The 15170-nt window shown below is 38.3% G+C and overlaps 1 protein-coding gene across 2 annotated transcripts in view; it reads right to left on the reverse strand.

Moving 5' to 3' along the window:
* Window positions 1-15170, reverse strand: part of EMC1 (ER membrane protein complex subunit 1) — a 75319-nt gene that overhangs the window by 54452 nt on the left and 5697 nt on the right. For both annotated transcript variants that reach the window (XM_019056373.2, XM_019056374.2), the window contains exons 2-4: window positions 12391-12506; window positions 10656-10833; window positions 6173-6331 (exon numbers count right to left, since the gene is read on the reverse strand). In XM_019056373.2, coding sequence (XP_018911918.2) covers window positions 6173-6331; window positions 10656-10833; window positions 12391-12506 — 453 coding nt within the window. The remainder of the gene's footprint in view (window positions 1-6172; window positions 6332-10655; window positions 10834-12390; window positions 12507-15170) is intronic.

The following is a 15170-nucleotide window of genomic DNA, read 5'->3' on the forward strand; positions in this document are numbered from 1 at the left end:
TTGAATCCAAAAACTGTTTTAGAGGAAGTATTTGACCACCTACGTATATTGTTCGCCAAAGGAGTTCAATTTTGGTGCAAGATGAGTCGCCCTTTTTAAACCATTTTAAAAAATGATGAAAAACAGGAAAATTATATTAACAAAACAAAAAAAAAAACAAAAAGCAAAAAACATTTTAAACAATGAGCTCAATGTTTAAAAGCAACAAAAATTGGCTAAAGTGACCCTCTTACACCTCTAATGAACATACTTGAAGGACTTTTTACTCCTACAATGGGATCATTGTGAAACAGCGCGTCAAATGCCGCGACATTTAAGTCGAGCGACGGTCGAGCAGCGGTTTGACTACAAAATGCTAAAATCGCTGATTTTTGCATTTTGAGAGCTAAGAACGAGGGATTCTGATCCTCGTGGGTCCAAACCGTTATTTTTCTCTTAAAATATAGTATCAGAAGTCTCATTATCCGCATTTGCGACTTTTTACCTCGATTGCATTTACCGAAAAAAAATCTGCAAGATCGCCAAGATTGCCAAGATGAGAAATCGGTGAAACATCTTAAGTACCTTGCGGGACCACTCAAACTTTAGCTACGACCCTGAGATTTTTTTGTGCTTTTTTTTCTAACTATGAGACAACTTTTTGGCAGGTACCTCTGTTGGATTTCGCAATTTTTTTTTTTTGTAACGTCCAAAATGGGACACCCTACTGTTCAAACGCGTTCAATGCCTGGGCGGCAGCCATTATGGCCGCCATTTTGGCTTTTGGAGAACTTCTATCAGCTTATTTTGTTATTTGGACCTCATTTTTGGAATCTACGACCCAAAAAACCTATACAGTGACACCTCATTCGACAATATTTGCCTCAACAAAATATTTCACCCCGCAACGGCAGCCCTTTTGATTTTTTTGGGCTTCAATGGATCCGTGGTAAGTTTTTGACATCATAGGTGAAATCTCCGACCCAAAGAACCCTACCAAGGACACCCTACTTGGCACTTTTACATACGTATCGCAGTTTTGACCCTATCTTGGAGATTTTGGCGGCCATCTTGGATTTGGGGCATCCCTTTGGGTCGGAGAGTATTTTGGACCTCAAATTCGGATTCTACGACCAAAATTACATAAAAGTTGACCCCAATCATGACATCAAAATCAAATTCCATAATTTTCACCCCCCCCGAGCCCCCATTTTGGCCGCCACACAGTGCAGTGTCCAATGGAAATAAGTCAAATTTTCAAACATATAAAATGGAAAAAGTGATGAGATATATGAAAAGAGGGGGGATTGGTGGTATCATTTTCAATGTTTGTTTACTGATTTGCATCAAATTGGCGTAAGGGGAGGTGATGAGATAAGCTCCGCGCGCGGTGACACCGGTCGCCGATGACGCGCTAGTGTTGTGATAGCAGTGATAAAGGCTGATTGACACCGTCCCAAATGTCCGGTTGGTGCTAATAATGGCTACACACACTCCCGGTAAGTTATTTAATTTAGATTATATCATAAAAATTATTTTTTCAACTTCTAAACATTACTTTTCAGCACGTTTTTCGATGGTACTCTAATTTTACATTCTTCCCTCTTACTTAAACTTTAAAGACGTTTTTAAGAAAAACCAAAAATAACCAATTTTCCTGACAAGTGGTAATGATTGCAAATTTCCTGTAGATTCTGAATTTTTAGGTCCCATCTGCGTCTGGCTGCGAATAATAAAGTTATATCGTTTTTTCTGTCTCAAGGTCTGCCTCTGAATAACTCTGCTCTATTTGACTTATATACGCAAACATCGAAGGAGGAGCGAGTTGCAGCGATTGAAGGGAAACTTCGAGCCTATTTCGTTAACCAACATGTCTCAGATGAAAACTGGGCAAAATTTGCCAAAACGAAGTGCCTACATTTTGATACGTTGTGGAAAAAACATTCTAGAAGCAAATGTAGGGTAAGAAAATACGAAGATCGTTTTTTATCAACAGCGATTTCGTTGCCGGACTACTGTCTTCCGCAGACTCCCCATTCTCAAAAATCAGGTATTGGAGCGCCTCAAAAAAATTTTTCAGACTGCTGTTACAAAACAAAAAAACTTAAAGTTGAGCCCCTCTTGGCTTATACCTCGGAGGAGTTGAATTTTGCTGCAAAAATTAAGTCACCCGAGGCTCCGGTTAATACCCGAAGGATGTCAATGTACGAAACTCTTGCTTTAACACTAGACCTAGACTTGTCGGAGCGAAAGTATGATGTGTTAAAAAATTATGTAAATAGAGTACATGCGGGTTTGATGCCCACCCTCTACAGTTTGAATAATTTTAAAAAACAGTTCTACCCTAAAATTATGTATGCATCGGACACTCAAGTCCAAGTAGACGCACAGGACATGTTAAATAAAACAATAAATAGTCTCTTCCTGATGTTAGAGGAGGAAATTTTGAAAAATTATTGTTCTTCTAGTGAATTTGTCGTTGTATTTAAATGGGGCATGGATGGTAGCTCTGGACATAGTACATATAAACTCCCATTTAGAGATGAAAGTAACATTGATCAAGAAACAGTCCAAAACACTGATCAAGAATCAGATCATGAGACTGACTCAGAAACTGACCAAGAAACTGGTCAGAACACTGAAAAAGATCCTATCTCACAAACAGATGAATTTTTATTTTTTATAGCGTTCCTCCCAATATTTGTCAAAGAAAAACAATCCGGTTCAATAGTTTGGCGAAATCCGCGACCATCCTCGCCCCACTATTGCAGACCATTAAAATTTATGTTCTGCAAGGAAAATAAAGACATCACCCTGCAGGAATATAAAAGATTTGATGATTTGTTTAAAAATGCTATTGAGAAATGTGATGTAAACATAAATAATAAGTTTGTAAATGTGGAATCCGAGTTCCACTTTACGATGATTGACGGCAAAGTATGTGACATCGTAAGTGGAACAAACTCTTGTTCGGTATGCGTTATTTGTAAGGCCAAACCTACCGCGATGAATAGTTTAGATGTGGAGAAATTTATTCCTAATAAAGAAAACTACAAATACGGTTTATCTACACTTCATTGTTGGATCCGTTTTTTAGAATGCTGCCTGAAAATAGCCTTTCGATTACAAGTAGAAGAATGGAAAGAGACCGAGCAATACAAGGCATTGAAAAAAACTAAAACGAAAGAGGACAAACGAGAAATTCAAATTATAGGGAAAAAATTAAAGGCTGATACTAAAAAACGAATCCAGCAAGAAATGAAGGTTTCATTAGGGCTAAATATATCAAAGCCGAAACAAGGTTTTGGGTCATCGAACGACGGCAACACAGCCCGGACTTTTTTTCAAAAACATGAAATAACTTCGAATATCACAGGTCTTGACCATCAATTGCTTGTGAATTTTCATGTGATACTGAGACTTTTGAATTGTAAGGAGGATCTCAATCTCGAAAAATTTGACGAACTGACTAAAGAGACCTTATCTTTATACATGGCAAAATATCAGTGGTATAAACTTCCTCAAACCGTGCATAAAATTTTGATTCACGGTTCGGAGGTAATGCGTAATTTTGATTTTCCAGTCGCTTTTTTAGCCGAGGACGCCTTGGAGGCCACTCACAAAGACATCAGAAGTGAGCGTGATGGTCGTACTCGAAAAAGGAGCCGCGTAGAATCGAACATCGATTTAATGAATCGTCTGGCCCTAAAATCCGATCCTCATGTAACCAGTTTCCGATGTAGCGCATTAAAAAAAAAAAAAAAATAAGAACTCTCGTGATGATCTAACAAAATATTTACTTGTCCCGGAGGAAACCAATGTCTTGGAGGAAATTGTGACAATTTACGATAATGAAATCAGTTCCTAAAGTCAATTTTTTGTTTTCGATAAGATTTTATTTTCACCATTTACTATGTTTCATTTTTTCTGACCGAAGCTAGTCATTTCTTTTGTTTCCTTATATTGTTTGTAATTTGTTGTGTTTTTATGGGTTTTTTTGTTTTTTTCCTTCTTTTCTCTTCTTGTCCCTTGTGAGGTTTGATTTTGTTGTTAATTTTCTGTGATATTTTACTGTGATGAATTTTTATTTTTTGAAGTGCCTTTTTCTTTTTATTAAATATTTCTAATATGATCAAATCAAATTTTTCATCCATTTTCTCATGCTGATCCTCGGAAACCTCATTATTTCATTTTGTATATTTGAATTTCTCAGTGGTATTGACGCAGCATTGAAATCCGGAATTAAAGAGAGGATAAACCTCAGCCTTGTTAGGCCCAGGGTTAAAAAATAAAATATGCATAGTTAATATCTGTAAGTGTACAGTCGATTTTTGGAGCGAGCTTGCGTGAATCTATACATTTTAATCGTTGAATTATAGCTAAAAAAGCTGATTTTTCCAGGCGCTTTGGCAACACAGCATTTTAATGGAGGGGTCATGAGAGGGCCAGATACCCTCGTAAGCCTTATACGTTATGATTTCAGGTTGGTTTTTCCTCTTTTTTCCACAAAAATAATGCATTCAAGTCATTACACTAAGTGGGAAAATAACGACACATTTGGCAAAATTTGGCAACACTGTGTTCTATCATTTGGGGAAGTTTGGAGAACTTTGACTTCAACACAAGCAAGTACATGATAAATACTTAATACTGTCAAATTTTCATTGAATTCTATGCATTATTCGATCAGATATGAATTATTTCCTATCCGCCCATAAGGTCACTGCACTGTGCGCCATCTTGATTTTGGGGCGTTAGACGCAAAATTGAGCTTGACAACATCGAAATTCTTTTTTTACGCATCGAAATGAAGAGATTAAGATATTTTCCACACTTGCTTCACTTACCGTTCCACGGGAAGCTTTTTTTGAACATAAGAACCCGGACTAACAGGCATTCTTGGAGGCTCTAGATTTCGAAATAAGCGTTTGCCCTAAAAATGGCGGATGTCAGCGACTGCCATTGTTACGTATATGTCCTCATGGATGAAAAAATAAATATATCGATGATGATGAGCTCAATAGTTAACGCCCATGTAAATTACATGGATGTTATTGATTTTACCACATCATGATTGTAGCCATACACTGATTTACACAAAAACGATTACAATAAAAAACAAGAAGAAAAATTCGACAGGAATATGTTGGAAAAGCGTGCTGAATAACTGAAATGATGGACACATACCTACTATTTTCACGTCTTTGCTATTTGTATTAATTGGTACTTTTTGCTGAATTTGGGAGAAAATATTGATTCATGAACGTTTATTGTAAATTAATTTTAAAGATTCCGTCCAATTATCTTGATTTTAAGCTAATATGCGGCATTTACGCACGACCGCGATTTGGGCGAACTGCGGTGCATCGAAATCGCGTTGAGTTAATCTCTTTGGATTTCGAACTGTAACTTCTCTCCTATTCGGCCGATTTTTACAAATGAAGTTTCTTCTTATTTGTATTTTAACGGAGAGTAAGGAAATACTCGCTAAATGGATGGAAAACAATACAAAAATTGGTGGATCCTGGCGTCACAGTGTATGGTTAATTGGGCGTGAAAGATAAGGTTCGACGGCGAGGCGAGGGTCGCCGTCTTTTATTACCTCGCTCCAAACCAGACACCTAAAGCGATATCAGGAGATAATTGCAGTGGTTTAAGTGGATTCCTACGGGGGCCTTGGTTAGTACATGGTATATTGAGTCACGAGGCTGATGAGCCTCGTGCACTTACAGCGCAAGACGCTCATTGGCTAAAAAGTTTAGGCGGGGAAGAAGCTTCTTAAGTTGAGTCCTCCGAGCGTAGAAAAACTTGTATGAAGTTTCTGTCAAATGAAATGATACAGATTTGACAGGAAAATGTTCTCAAGGGTTTCCAATCAGCAGTTCGATCGGTTTATTGGTAAAAGACCATCAGGGCTTAACAGTGTAACGGTTCAAAGAGAAAAAAACGGGTCCGAGGAAAATATATTTGGATGGCCCATTGAATAGCATTGGTTGATCGGTGTGCTGTACTATAGTACATCCGAGTGATTTCAAAAGGCGAACCCTACTGGCACGCTTGATAATGGCTGAAAGATAAAAATCATCAAACCAGGATGTTGACTAAAATCTCTGGGTAAGCTGTCTACTAATAATAAACACTATGATTTCCTCTTCTAAAAATGTAAGTATCACATGCAGTAAGGAATTCCTACCTGGACACATGAGGAATCCAGGTCAATGGAATTGTATAGGACGGTTTGATTTTGGTTCCAGAAAGTATGTTGAAAATGCCAACTTCAATGTTGCCCTTTGTAAGCAATACTAATTGATACAACCTGTTATTCTGAGCCCAAAAAAGGACATCTTTGAGGCTGGAACAAAAATCAGGACTTTTCAGTCTCCCAAAGCCTCATTCAGCAGGGACCTTCACAGTTAAAATTTTCGAGAGACAAAGTTGAGAAAAGCATGGAGTTAAAAAAAGGAAAAAAGAGATGAGACAAAGAAATTACTACACACACCAACACGCACACCCTCTCTCACACACAGACACACGGACCCAAACCAAGAAATAATGATAAATTATAAGGGTTCATAAAAGAAGAGAAATACTTGTCATCTACTGCAGGGCGATTATTGAAATGATATCGACTCTATTTCGCCGCTTTGTCGTGTCCCGCAATCGACTGAGTGCCACTCAGTCGATAAATGGCCGATGGATTGCGCGGCACGACAAAGCGGCAACATAGAGTCGATGTCATTTCAATAATCGCCCCGCAGGACAGCACTTAAAGGGTCAAATAAATGGGTTGAATGTTAGAAAAATGTGACCGATTATAAAAGTCGGAAACTCCCAATAAATTTTGAGAGGAAACGATTTTAATTAAGAGTTTACTTATTATCTATGGATACTGTGGCATGCTTATAAATATATAAGTAGAAATTTGTGTTGGAGCGTACGCGAGGGTATGAGTGTGGGAGGGTGTTTGTGGGTGTTACATAGCAAGTTGAATAGATCTGCTGCGATTATTCGATGGAGCAAAACGAGGGCATGAGCAAAGTCTAAAATTCAATCTCTGATTCAAAATTTGGACATTTTTGAGCTTTCTGCTTTAAAAAATATAATACAGAACTGATAAAATTTGATTCGAAACAATTGCTCTGCTCTGATAACTCCAAGCAGGATCCAAAGTGACCACAATTTTGTGAGATTCTCTTTTGAATAACACAAACAATGAAGAAACATGAATACACATTATTGTGGAATATCTATGTTCTTTTCTGCTTCAAATTATTTAAGTGCGAAGAAGCATCTTGGTTGTTTGTAATTTTTAAAACCATATCACTTGATGACAGCCACTTTCGGTTTTGCATAGAGCCATTGTCTTGTGCATCAAAATGCATCTTGACCGTAGTATAATTCTGGACGCGAAAAATCCAAAATAGTAGAACTTTCTTGCACAATTGTGACTTTTGAGTGAATTCACACGAGAAACAATTATTTTAGCTCTAGCAAAGGTTTGCAACATGCCCAATAAGTAAATTCATTAACATTCCTACTTAAAAAATTCAAATACTGTGACTCATGCCAGAACACGATGCGACTCTTTGGTACGCCACAAAAAAAGTTGGAAAATTTTATCTCCTCGGGTTGCAATAAGTGATAGAACATATAAAAAAATTCGCGCAAAGTTTGAGCCCGATCCTATTATTTTTAAAATTCCTGCTAACGACTTTTTTTTACTAAAATCTTGATTTGTCTAGGATTGTGCGAATATTCGAAAATCTCAAATATTCGAGTTCGAACTCGAACTTAGAAACCTCGAATAATCGAATTATTCGACGACATTGAAAAAACTTCAAATCTGAATAAGAAAGACCGACTATTCGTCTGATATTCGAACACTCGGCCATCGTGATGACGTATTAGTAGAAACTCGATCTGGCGCGCAGTTCAAACTACTTGTTTTGAGGTTACGTAAACAAAGGCGTTTCATTGGTTCATCCAGCGCACGGCACTCTCACTAGACGGGTCAATTCAAAATTCACGCCACTTGAGTTCCACCTAATTCGTCATCAACAATCGGCGAATGTATTAACCTCCATTCCCTCAGTGGCGTGCGGTCCGGATAAGCAAGGCAAGCACTGCTTGCCCAAAGATTTCAAAAGAAAGAAGAAAATTACACCTGTTAGATGCATGTTTTACATTTTAGCAAATATATTTATAAAGCGTGTTCAGTATGTAAATTGCATTAAAAACAGAAAGAGAGAGACAGAAATACGTATAGTGCCACTAAAGTATAGGTAAGCACCAGAGCGGATGGAGGTGGCGCTGGCGCAGCGCGCTGCGCGGCCTGAACACGGGCCGACTCATGCGCTGGAGAATCGCTTGCGATCAGCTGAGCGGAGAGCCCCTGCTCGGCGGCGGAATCAAGGCGGGCGGGGCGGGTAGAGCGGTACGTTCCGAGTCCGAGCCCTTCGCTACGCGATCGCAGCTCGCTTCTCTTGGCCATCTCTTGGCCCGTCACCGCAGCGCAGCGCGCTGCTTCTGCCTCCGATGCGCTATCTCGCTCCCTCTTTCCGTCGCGGTTGTAATTGCTCCTACGGAGCAAATGCCCTTAAATTCTATAAAATTTCGCTCACTTGATCGAATTAGTGATGAATTAGAAAATTCTTGATCATGTTTTAAACGCAGAAAATTCTAATTTTCTAACTTATTTTTCCAATTTCTAATTTTAAACTCAAAAAATTCTAAATAATGTAGAATAAAGACTACAGTACCTCAAATAAGTGGCAAAATTAGGAGTTAAGAGCATGGAGCCGTCCTCTAATGCTCAATAAAATTCGAAACAAGTTGAGTGAACGAAATCATAAGTAAGAGAGAAAGTAATAAAACCACAGTTTTGTAAGACGTTCCATCAGATTTCATCCGAAAAATAGAGCAAATACCGTAAAATGTTAACAATTTTCTAGGGAGGCTCCCTGAGGAGGGGAAAGAGACTACGTTAACACACCCCCCCCCCCCCCCAATGGCGAACGCTAGAGCTTGCCCTGTCACTAAACCCACCGCAGGCCACTGCATTCCCTATCCTTCTCTGCCCCGCGCAGCACACCGGTCTTTACAATTTTGCTGGACTGTCTTTGTGAGATCAGCATTGATGTGAAGATAAACTGATTAAAATGAATTTTTGGATAGCAAGCAGCAGTTTTACAGTTCCGCGATGGTTCAATTAATTGCTCGTCTTTAATTGAAGGAAACAATTCTCTCCCTTCTTATTTTTCCCCAGCAAATCAAAATTTATGCGAAACCATTTGATAATTAGCTGAATTGATTAATCTTGATCTTTTTATCTATAATAGTAATTTCTTTATTCAAAATTTGAATGTTAGAAAGAAAATCATTATTGATTCGATTTTTACTTCGACCGATACAGAGGTTGGTTTTGGTCAAAAATAGGTGAAAACTAAAAATATTCCATTCGAATTCGAAACTTTTTCAAAATATTCCATTTGATTCGACATTAAAAAAACAATAATCGCACAACCCTAATTTTTACCATGCAATAAGCGTTTTTTTGTTAAATAGTGTCCTATTCTGAGAAAAAGAAGAAGAAAAAAGTGCATCGTAGCAAAAAATGCATCTTTGCAAAATTGAAGAGCGTCTGCTTATAGACAGTGCTATGTGCACACTGATTATGTGATTCCTTGAGAGATTCTAGACAAAATCGTGCAGTCCCATTTACTTTGAATCAGCTGATACAAAACCAACAAAGTACGATGACGGACGGATTGAGCCACACCTGCAATAAGCTCATCGACAGCCAGCCAACAAGTAAAAATGCTTGCATCCTAACATCTCAAAATTCTGGATGATTCCTGACAAATATGTCATCAAATACTTCATCATTGATGGCCATAGTACCAAATACTTTTCGACATTAAGGATTTTAGGGAATTCACGTTTAGGAAAACTGGAGACAGAAAACACGGACTAGTGTTTTGGGCCAAATTGTTTTTTTTCTTATATTTTTTCTTTGAAGGCCCTCTTTCAAGTAAAGCAGATTCTTCCTCTCTTGTCGCTGTGAGAAAAATATTGGGTTAAATGTTTGGAATTATTTTGATAAAGAAGAATTGGAGGAAAATCTGCTTTTAAGAGTGTAGCACTAGTAATTTTATCACCCCCCAAACCTATTTAAATGACCCAAAAGCTTTTTCTTGCGTATGCTGGCACACTTTTTTTTTACTTGGAAGTAGACTGTTCCATTAGATGAATTTAGTAAATCTGAAATATTTTTGAAAATTTGTCGAAAAATTAAACAGATTCTGAGGTACAATTTTACGCTCTTTAATTTTGCAAAGATGCATTTTTTTTTTCAAAATAAAGCAATTTTTTTTATCATCGGGACAGTTATTCCATGGTTAAAATAGAAAATTCAAGATTCATGTAAAAAAAAAAAGTTTAGAGAAAATCTAAAAATGGTATGATTGGGATGAAACTTTGCTGGAATTTTTTTTTAATTATTGGTATCTATTCGAAATAGGAGAGTTGAACTTTTCCAACACCTCTTTCCAGCCAAAAGACAGCGATTGTTAAATACACATTCCTACATTCTAAGTGTAGATCAATTTGGATATAACCTTCTACAGTAATAGAAGACACCCACTATTTAAGAGGTGAACTGACTTAGGGAAACTCACTTGGGAATGGCTGGGCGTGGAAGTGACCATTGGAAATCTAAGAAACCTGTGTTTGGCTGCCATCCTCTGATCAGAAAACTAGAAGTTCCAGTTACTGTTATTACAACTTTCTCCATGTGTAATAATTTGATATTTCCGAGTGGATCTTTTTCTAACACATGTCGCCATTTTATGTTTCCTAGAAGAAGATAAATTATTTAAAAGAAAAATGATGCCGCTTCAGTCCTCAAATTTAACAGGCCACCTTACATTTTTAGACTGATTTCAGTGTTGGGCAAAATTGATAAACTACCAACTGGAAAATAATACATTTTTACGTCGTTCCAATCTCTAAAAGAGGCTTGTAATGAAAAGCCAATCTTCACACTTCCAACATTCCCAGAATCCAAATTTTACTATTGTTGTTGCTGTATATGACAGTTTCGTTCTGGATCAGGGATTGGGAGTAGAGTTTGCGGGCGAACTCTAGGCAGGAGCGATCTCTTGTCAGAGAGTCTGGGTGCACATCCTCAATCCTCCGGTCCATCTTTCGCGTAGGTCCAACATCGGTCTCTTTCCCTCCAGCTCACTATTTAAGCCAGGCCGTAGTAGACTCAGCAGTTAGTGGCCACAGTATTGAGCGCCTTCCGTACGAAATCCTATCTTCAGGGGGAAGGGGGAAGAGGAGATTTCTCTTGGGAGAGAAACGAATTTCCGAGGGGTGGCGAAGGATACGTAGGGGCACAGAAACTTCTTCAGGGATGGAAAAACTTTTTTTTTGGGATGAAGAAGGATTTTCAGTGAGGCGTGGAAATTCTATGCTCAACTCTCCCGATAAATTTTCCTGTCCCTGATGGTGAATATATCGATTTTCTGGAGAAGCAATGAATAAAATACAAAATCCTTCCCCACACCATACGTTCGATATCGCGACTGCTCGGTGCAGAGAAGGATCTTGCCGCGGGAGAACTGCTTTCGATATTTGGATTGAGTGGCATGGAGAAACATTTCTGCAGTGGAGAACCATTTCAGCGGTGGAGAACCATTTTTGCGCGGCGAGGAGCCGATTCGGAAGCTTCTGTCTGCGATGACTGTTGAGCTCTCAACCCTTAGAAAGGAAAAATTACGCTGTTGCCATGTGCTATGTCATAACAGGACCGAGGACCCCTAAACTCTCATGAATCACATGAGCAGAACATGAATCTCTGTAAAACAATAATCGAAACGTGTAAACAAACCTCATAGAGAATGATTGATTACGTTGTGATTTTCCTGAGACAAGTGATAATGTCGTAATTATCTTCAGCCGAAAGATGTTCTCGCCTTCGAGGCACCTCTATCTATTTGAAAGTAAGTGAGAATCTTCTGCAAAGCTTCAATTTATCAGTGTCATTTACAGGTTATTTCGCAACAGAACTTTTTTGTAATAAAATAACTCCTTTGAAAAATTTGGCTACATCAATGAATCTACAAACAGATATCTTACACGTTTTGTTTATGATATTAATTGTATTAATTTATTGTATTAATCCTGTTCATGTGATTTATTGAGTTAGTATATAAATAAATCTTTCATTAAGTTAGCAAAATTATTTCCACAATAAAAAAAAAAAAAAAATATGAGCAATATGCCATGGGCAACTTCATTTGAAAGCACCCTTCTAAGTCAATTTATTATGAAAATACTGTGATTCTGGCAAATACCATGCTCCCAATTATGATTTGGGTTGATTCGCGATAACAATTTAGGTCTTACCTGAATTAAAATCAACAGATGCTAATACATTCTCTTTTGATGCGAGAAATAATTGCTTATTGCTTCCATGATCGACAATCCTTGCAAACTTTGGGGACCCAATAAGAGTCTTTTTCCTGAAAAATAAAAATTCACGATCAGAAGTTAAAATTCAGCTAAAACAAATTTAAGAAGTCAAAAGAAAGTTCTCTCCAGTTGATCACTGGGAGAACAAAAATCAGAGGGTGAATTGGGCCTTCAGATTTAGAGAATTGCATTCTGGGTACGATCAGATTCCTTAAAATTTTAGCAATTAGAGGAACTATTTTAAAAAATATCAAAATTGAAAACTGCAGATCACTTACACTCATTTTGAAATGTTCATGAAAAAAAGGCATTCCTCGAAATCTTACAATGAACTTCATTGTAAGATTTTTAATGAGGACAGATTCAAGGGTTCCTCCCATTAGTCCCATGAGGGAGGTGTCCAAGGTATAATGAAATGTTGTTTTTTGATCGATTGCCTGGTTACAATTTTTTAATTGGCGTTTTCCCCTGAAGTCAGACCTGGATCAAAGACCATGTAATGAGCATCAAGATCAAGAGGCCTATATCAAGCTGAATAATCAACTAGCTAAAAGAAACTCCTCGCTGGCTGACAACCAGTTGATAATGCAGCCCAAGTAAGGGTTTGCGATCTGGTTGGTGGTCATCTAATTGATATGACCAACAAATCACATAACTCCAGTTTATCTTGGTCTAGTCTTGTCCGCCAGACAAACACAAAAAATTAATTGGCCTTCTATCAAATTTTATCTGGAGGTGATAAAACTGCACTTGAATGAAACAACAAATTAAGGGAGAAAGCTTCGACTGGCTGCCACTAGTTGCTTGGAAATACATGTACATAATCGCAAGTGTAATAAGTTTTGTAAAATGTCTTTGGTTCGCTGATGACATAAAGTTTTATTCATGGATTAAATCACTAATAATATTCTTCTATAGGATCAGATATTGATAATGTTGCTGCCTGGTTGCATATCCAACGGTTTCTCTTTTGATTTAACCAAGTGTTTTTATATGAGGTTCTTAAAAAGAGGCTGCTTTGGTATCCAATATTCAATGTCACGCCATCAACTCCAATAATGCGCCGTTATTTAGAATCTTGGTGTGATGTTGGATTCAAAAATTTCCTTTGCTGAACATATTGATTGACCATGACCTATCACCTCTTCATTCTGCTCTAAATATATCAGAGTTAGATAAGTCATTTAGTTACATTGATACCTTATTCCTATTTAGACTATTTCATGGTCTGGTTAACTCACTTGAGCTTCTCTGTGAATACAATTTACTTACTTGTTCCCGCCAGACTAGAAATCGGGAGAAAGAGGCATTAAGTTCAATGTTAATACTAACAGTTCTGACAAGTTATTGGTTACCAGAGTGAGCAAGGTTGTAAATGCTATACCAATCGACTTACTTAACTGCAATGTCGATTTCCTCAGGCCAATCTTTACAATTATTTTCCTGGAATTGATGTCTAATCTAATGTATTGATATGAACTATATTTTACTTAATGTTTTACTGTCAGCATTTATCTCAACCTGATTTAACACCACCTTGTTTTTGGTTATTTTGTAAAATTTTTTAGCTAATGGGTGTTTATCACCCGTGGACACTGCAATGAATAAAAAGAACTGGCGTTCCGCCTCACTCCGCACCAGTCTTTCTTTTTTTGAGGGAAGTAGGGAGGGGGGGCTCTGACACCCCCCTCCCCTCCAAGCCACAATAAGACACGCGCGTCTTTTCAGTCGTTTCTCCTTTTTTAATGTGAACCAAACATCCAACACAGGAAGCAAAGTGTACTTTCTGAAGTGGGAGGTGAGATTTTGTCCAAAGACAGATCCCTTCCTCTGACCCTCTGTCCGACGAAAAAATTATCCAAAAACTTCCTTTCCCTGATCCACAGTGCGACGAAATTTTTGTCCAAAACTTTTTCCCCCTGCCTGACCCACGGTGCGACGAACAGTTGGTCCAAAATCGTCCTTACTATTGCCCACTGCGCGACTGCCCTTCTTCCCGCTCACCATGAAAGTTCAAAGCTGAAACGGCTGGGCCGATTTCCCTCTAATTCATTAATACCAAACCAGTCCTTCCTAGGGGAGAACTACCACCCATGAAAATTTCAGCTCAAAATATTCATTTTAACTCGAGCTATTGAGTGGACAAGATTTGACCTACCCCCACTTTCGAGCCCCACCTCTCAAAATCTATTGCCTCAAATTTTAATATTATTTTGCAGAATAGTAGCTCTGATGAGGCTCTACAAAATGCATACAATTTTGTAAAAATATCTTGCAACATAAAAAAGATATAACTTCTCAAACATCGAGGAATCTTACTCTTTTTAAGGCGGAAATAAATACGTACGTACGTACGTACGAACCTAGGCAGATACGCACATACAGGATTATCCAAAAGTCCGGGACTCTCCTAATGACTATTGAACAAAAAATGCTACAGATTTGAAATGTGGGAATGTCCCTAGGTCAAAGGGACCTACTTTTTGGCGTACCCAACATTTCGGAGGACGCCTCCCCTAAAGGGGGCAGACCCTGACTTTTGTTTTCCGAATGGGAGCACCTCACTTGTACAGGGTGTTTCAGACCACCCGTACCAGGCCTTTTTCTCGGTTGGTATAGGTCGTACGAAGTCGGCGACCGCGGGGTTGAATAGGGAATTGACCCCAAGGAATCCGAATTTCGTGGTCCCGAAACCCCCCCACCCCCCCTTGGGG

The sequence above is a fragment of the Bemisia tabaci genome, chromosome 1, assembly GCF_918797505.1.
Source record: "Bemisia tabaci chromosome 1, PGI_BMITA_v3".
NCBI classification, from domain to species: domain Eukaryota; kingdom Metazoa; phylum Arthropoda; class Insecta; order Hemiptera; family Aleyrodidae; genus Bemisia; species Bemisia tabaci.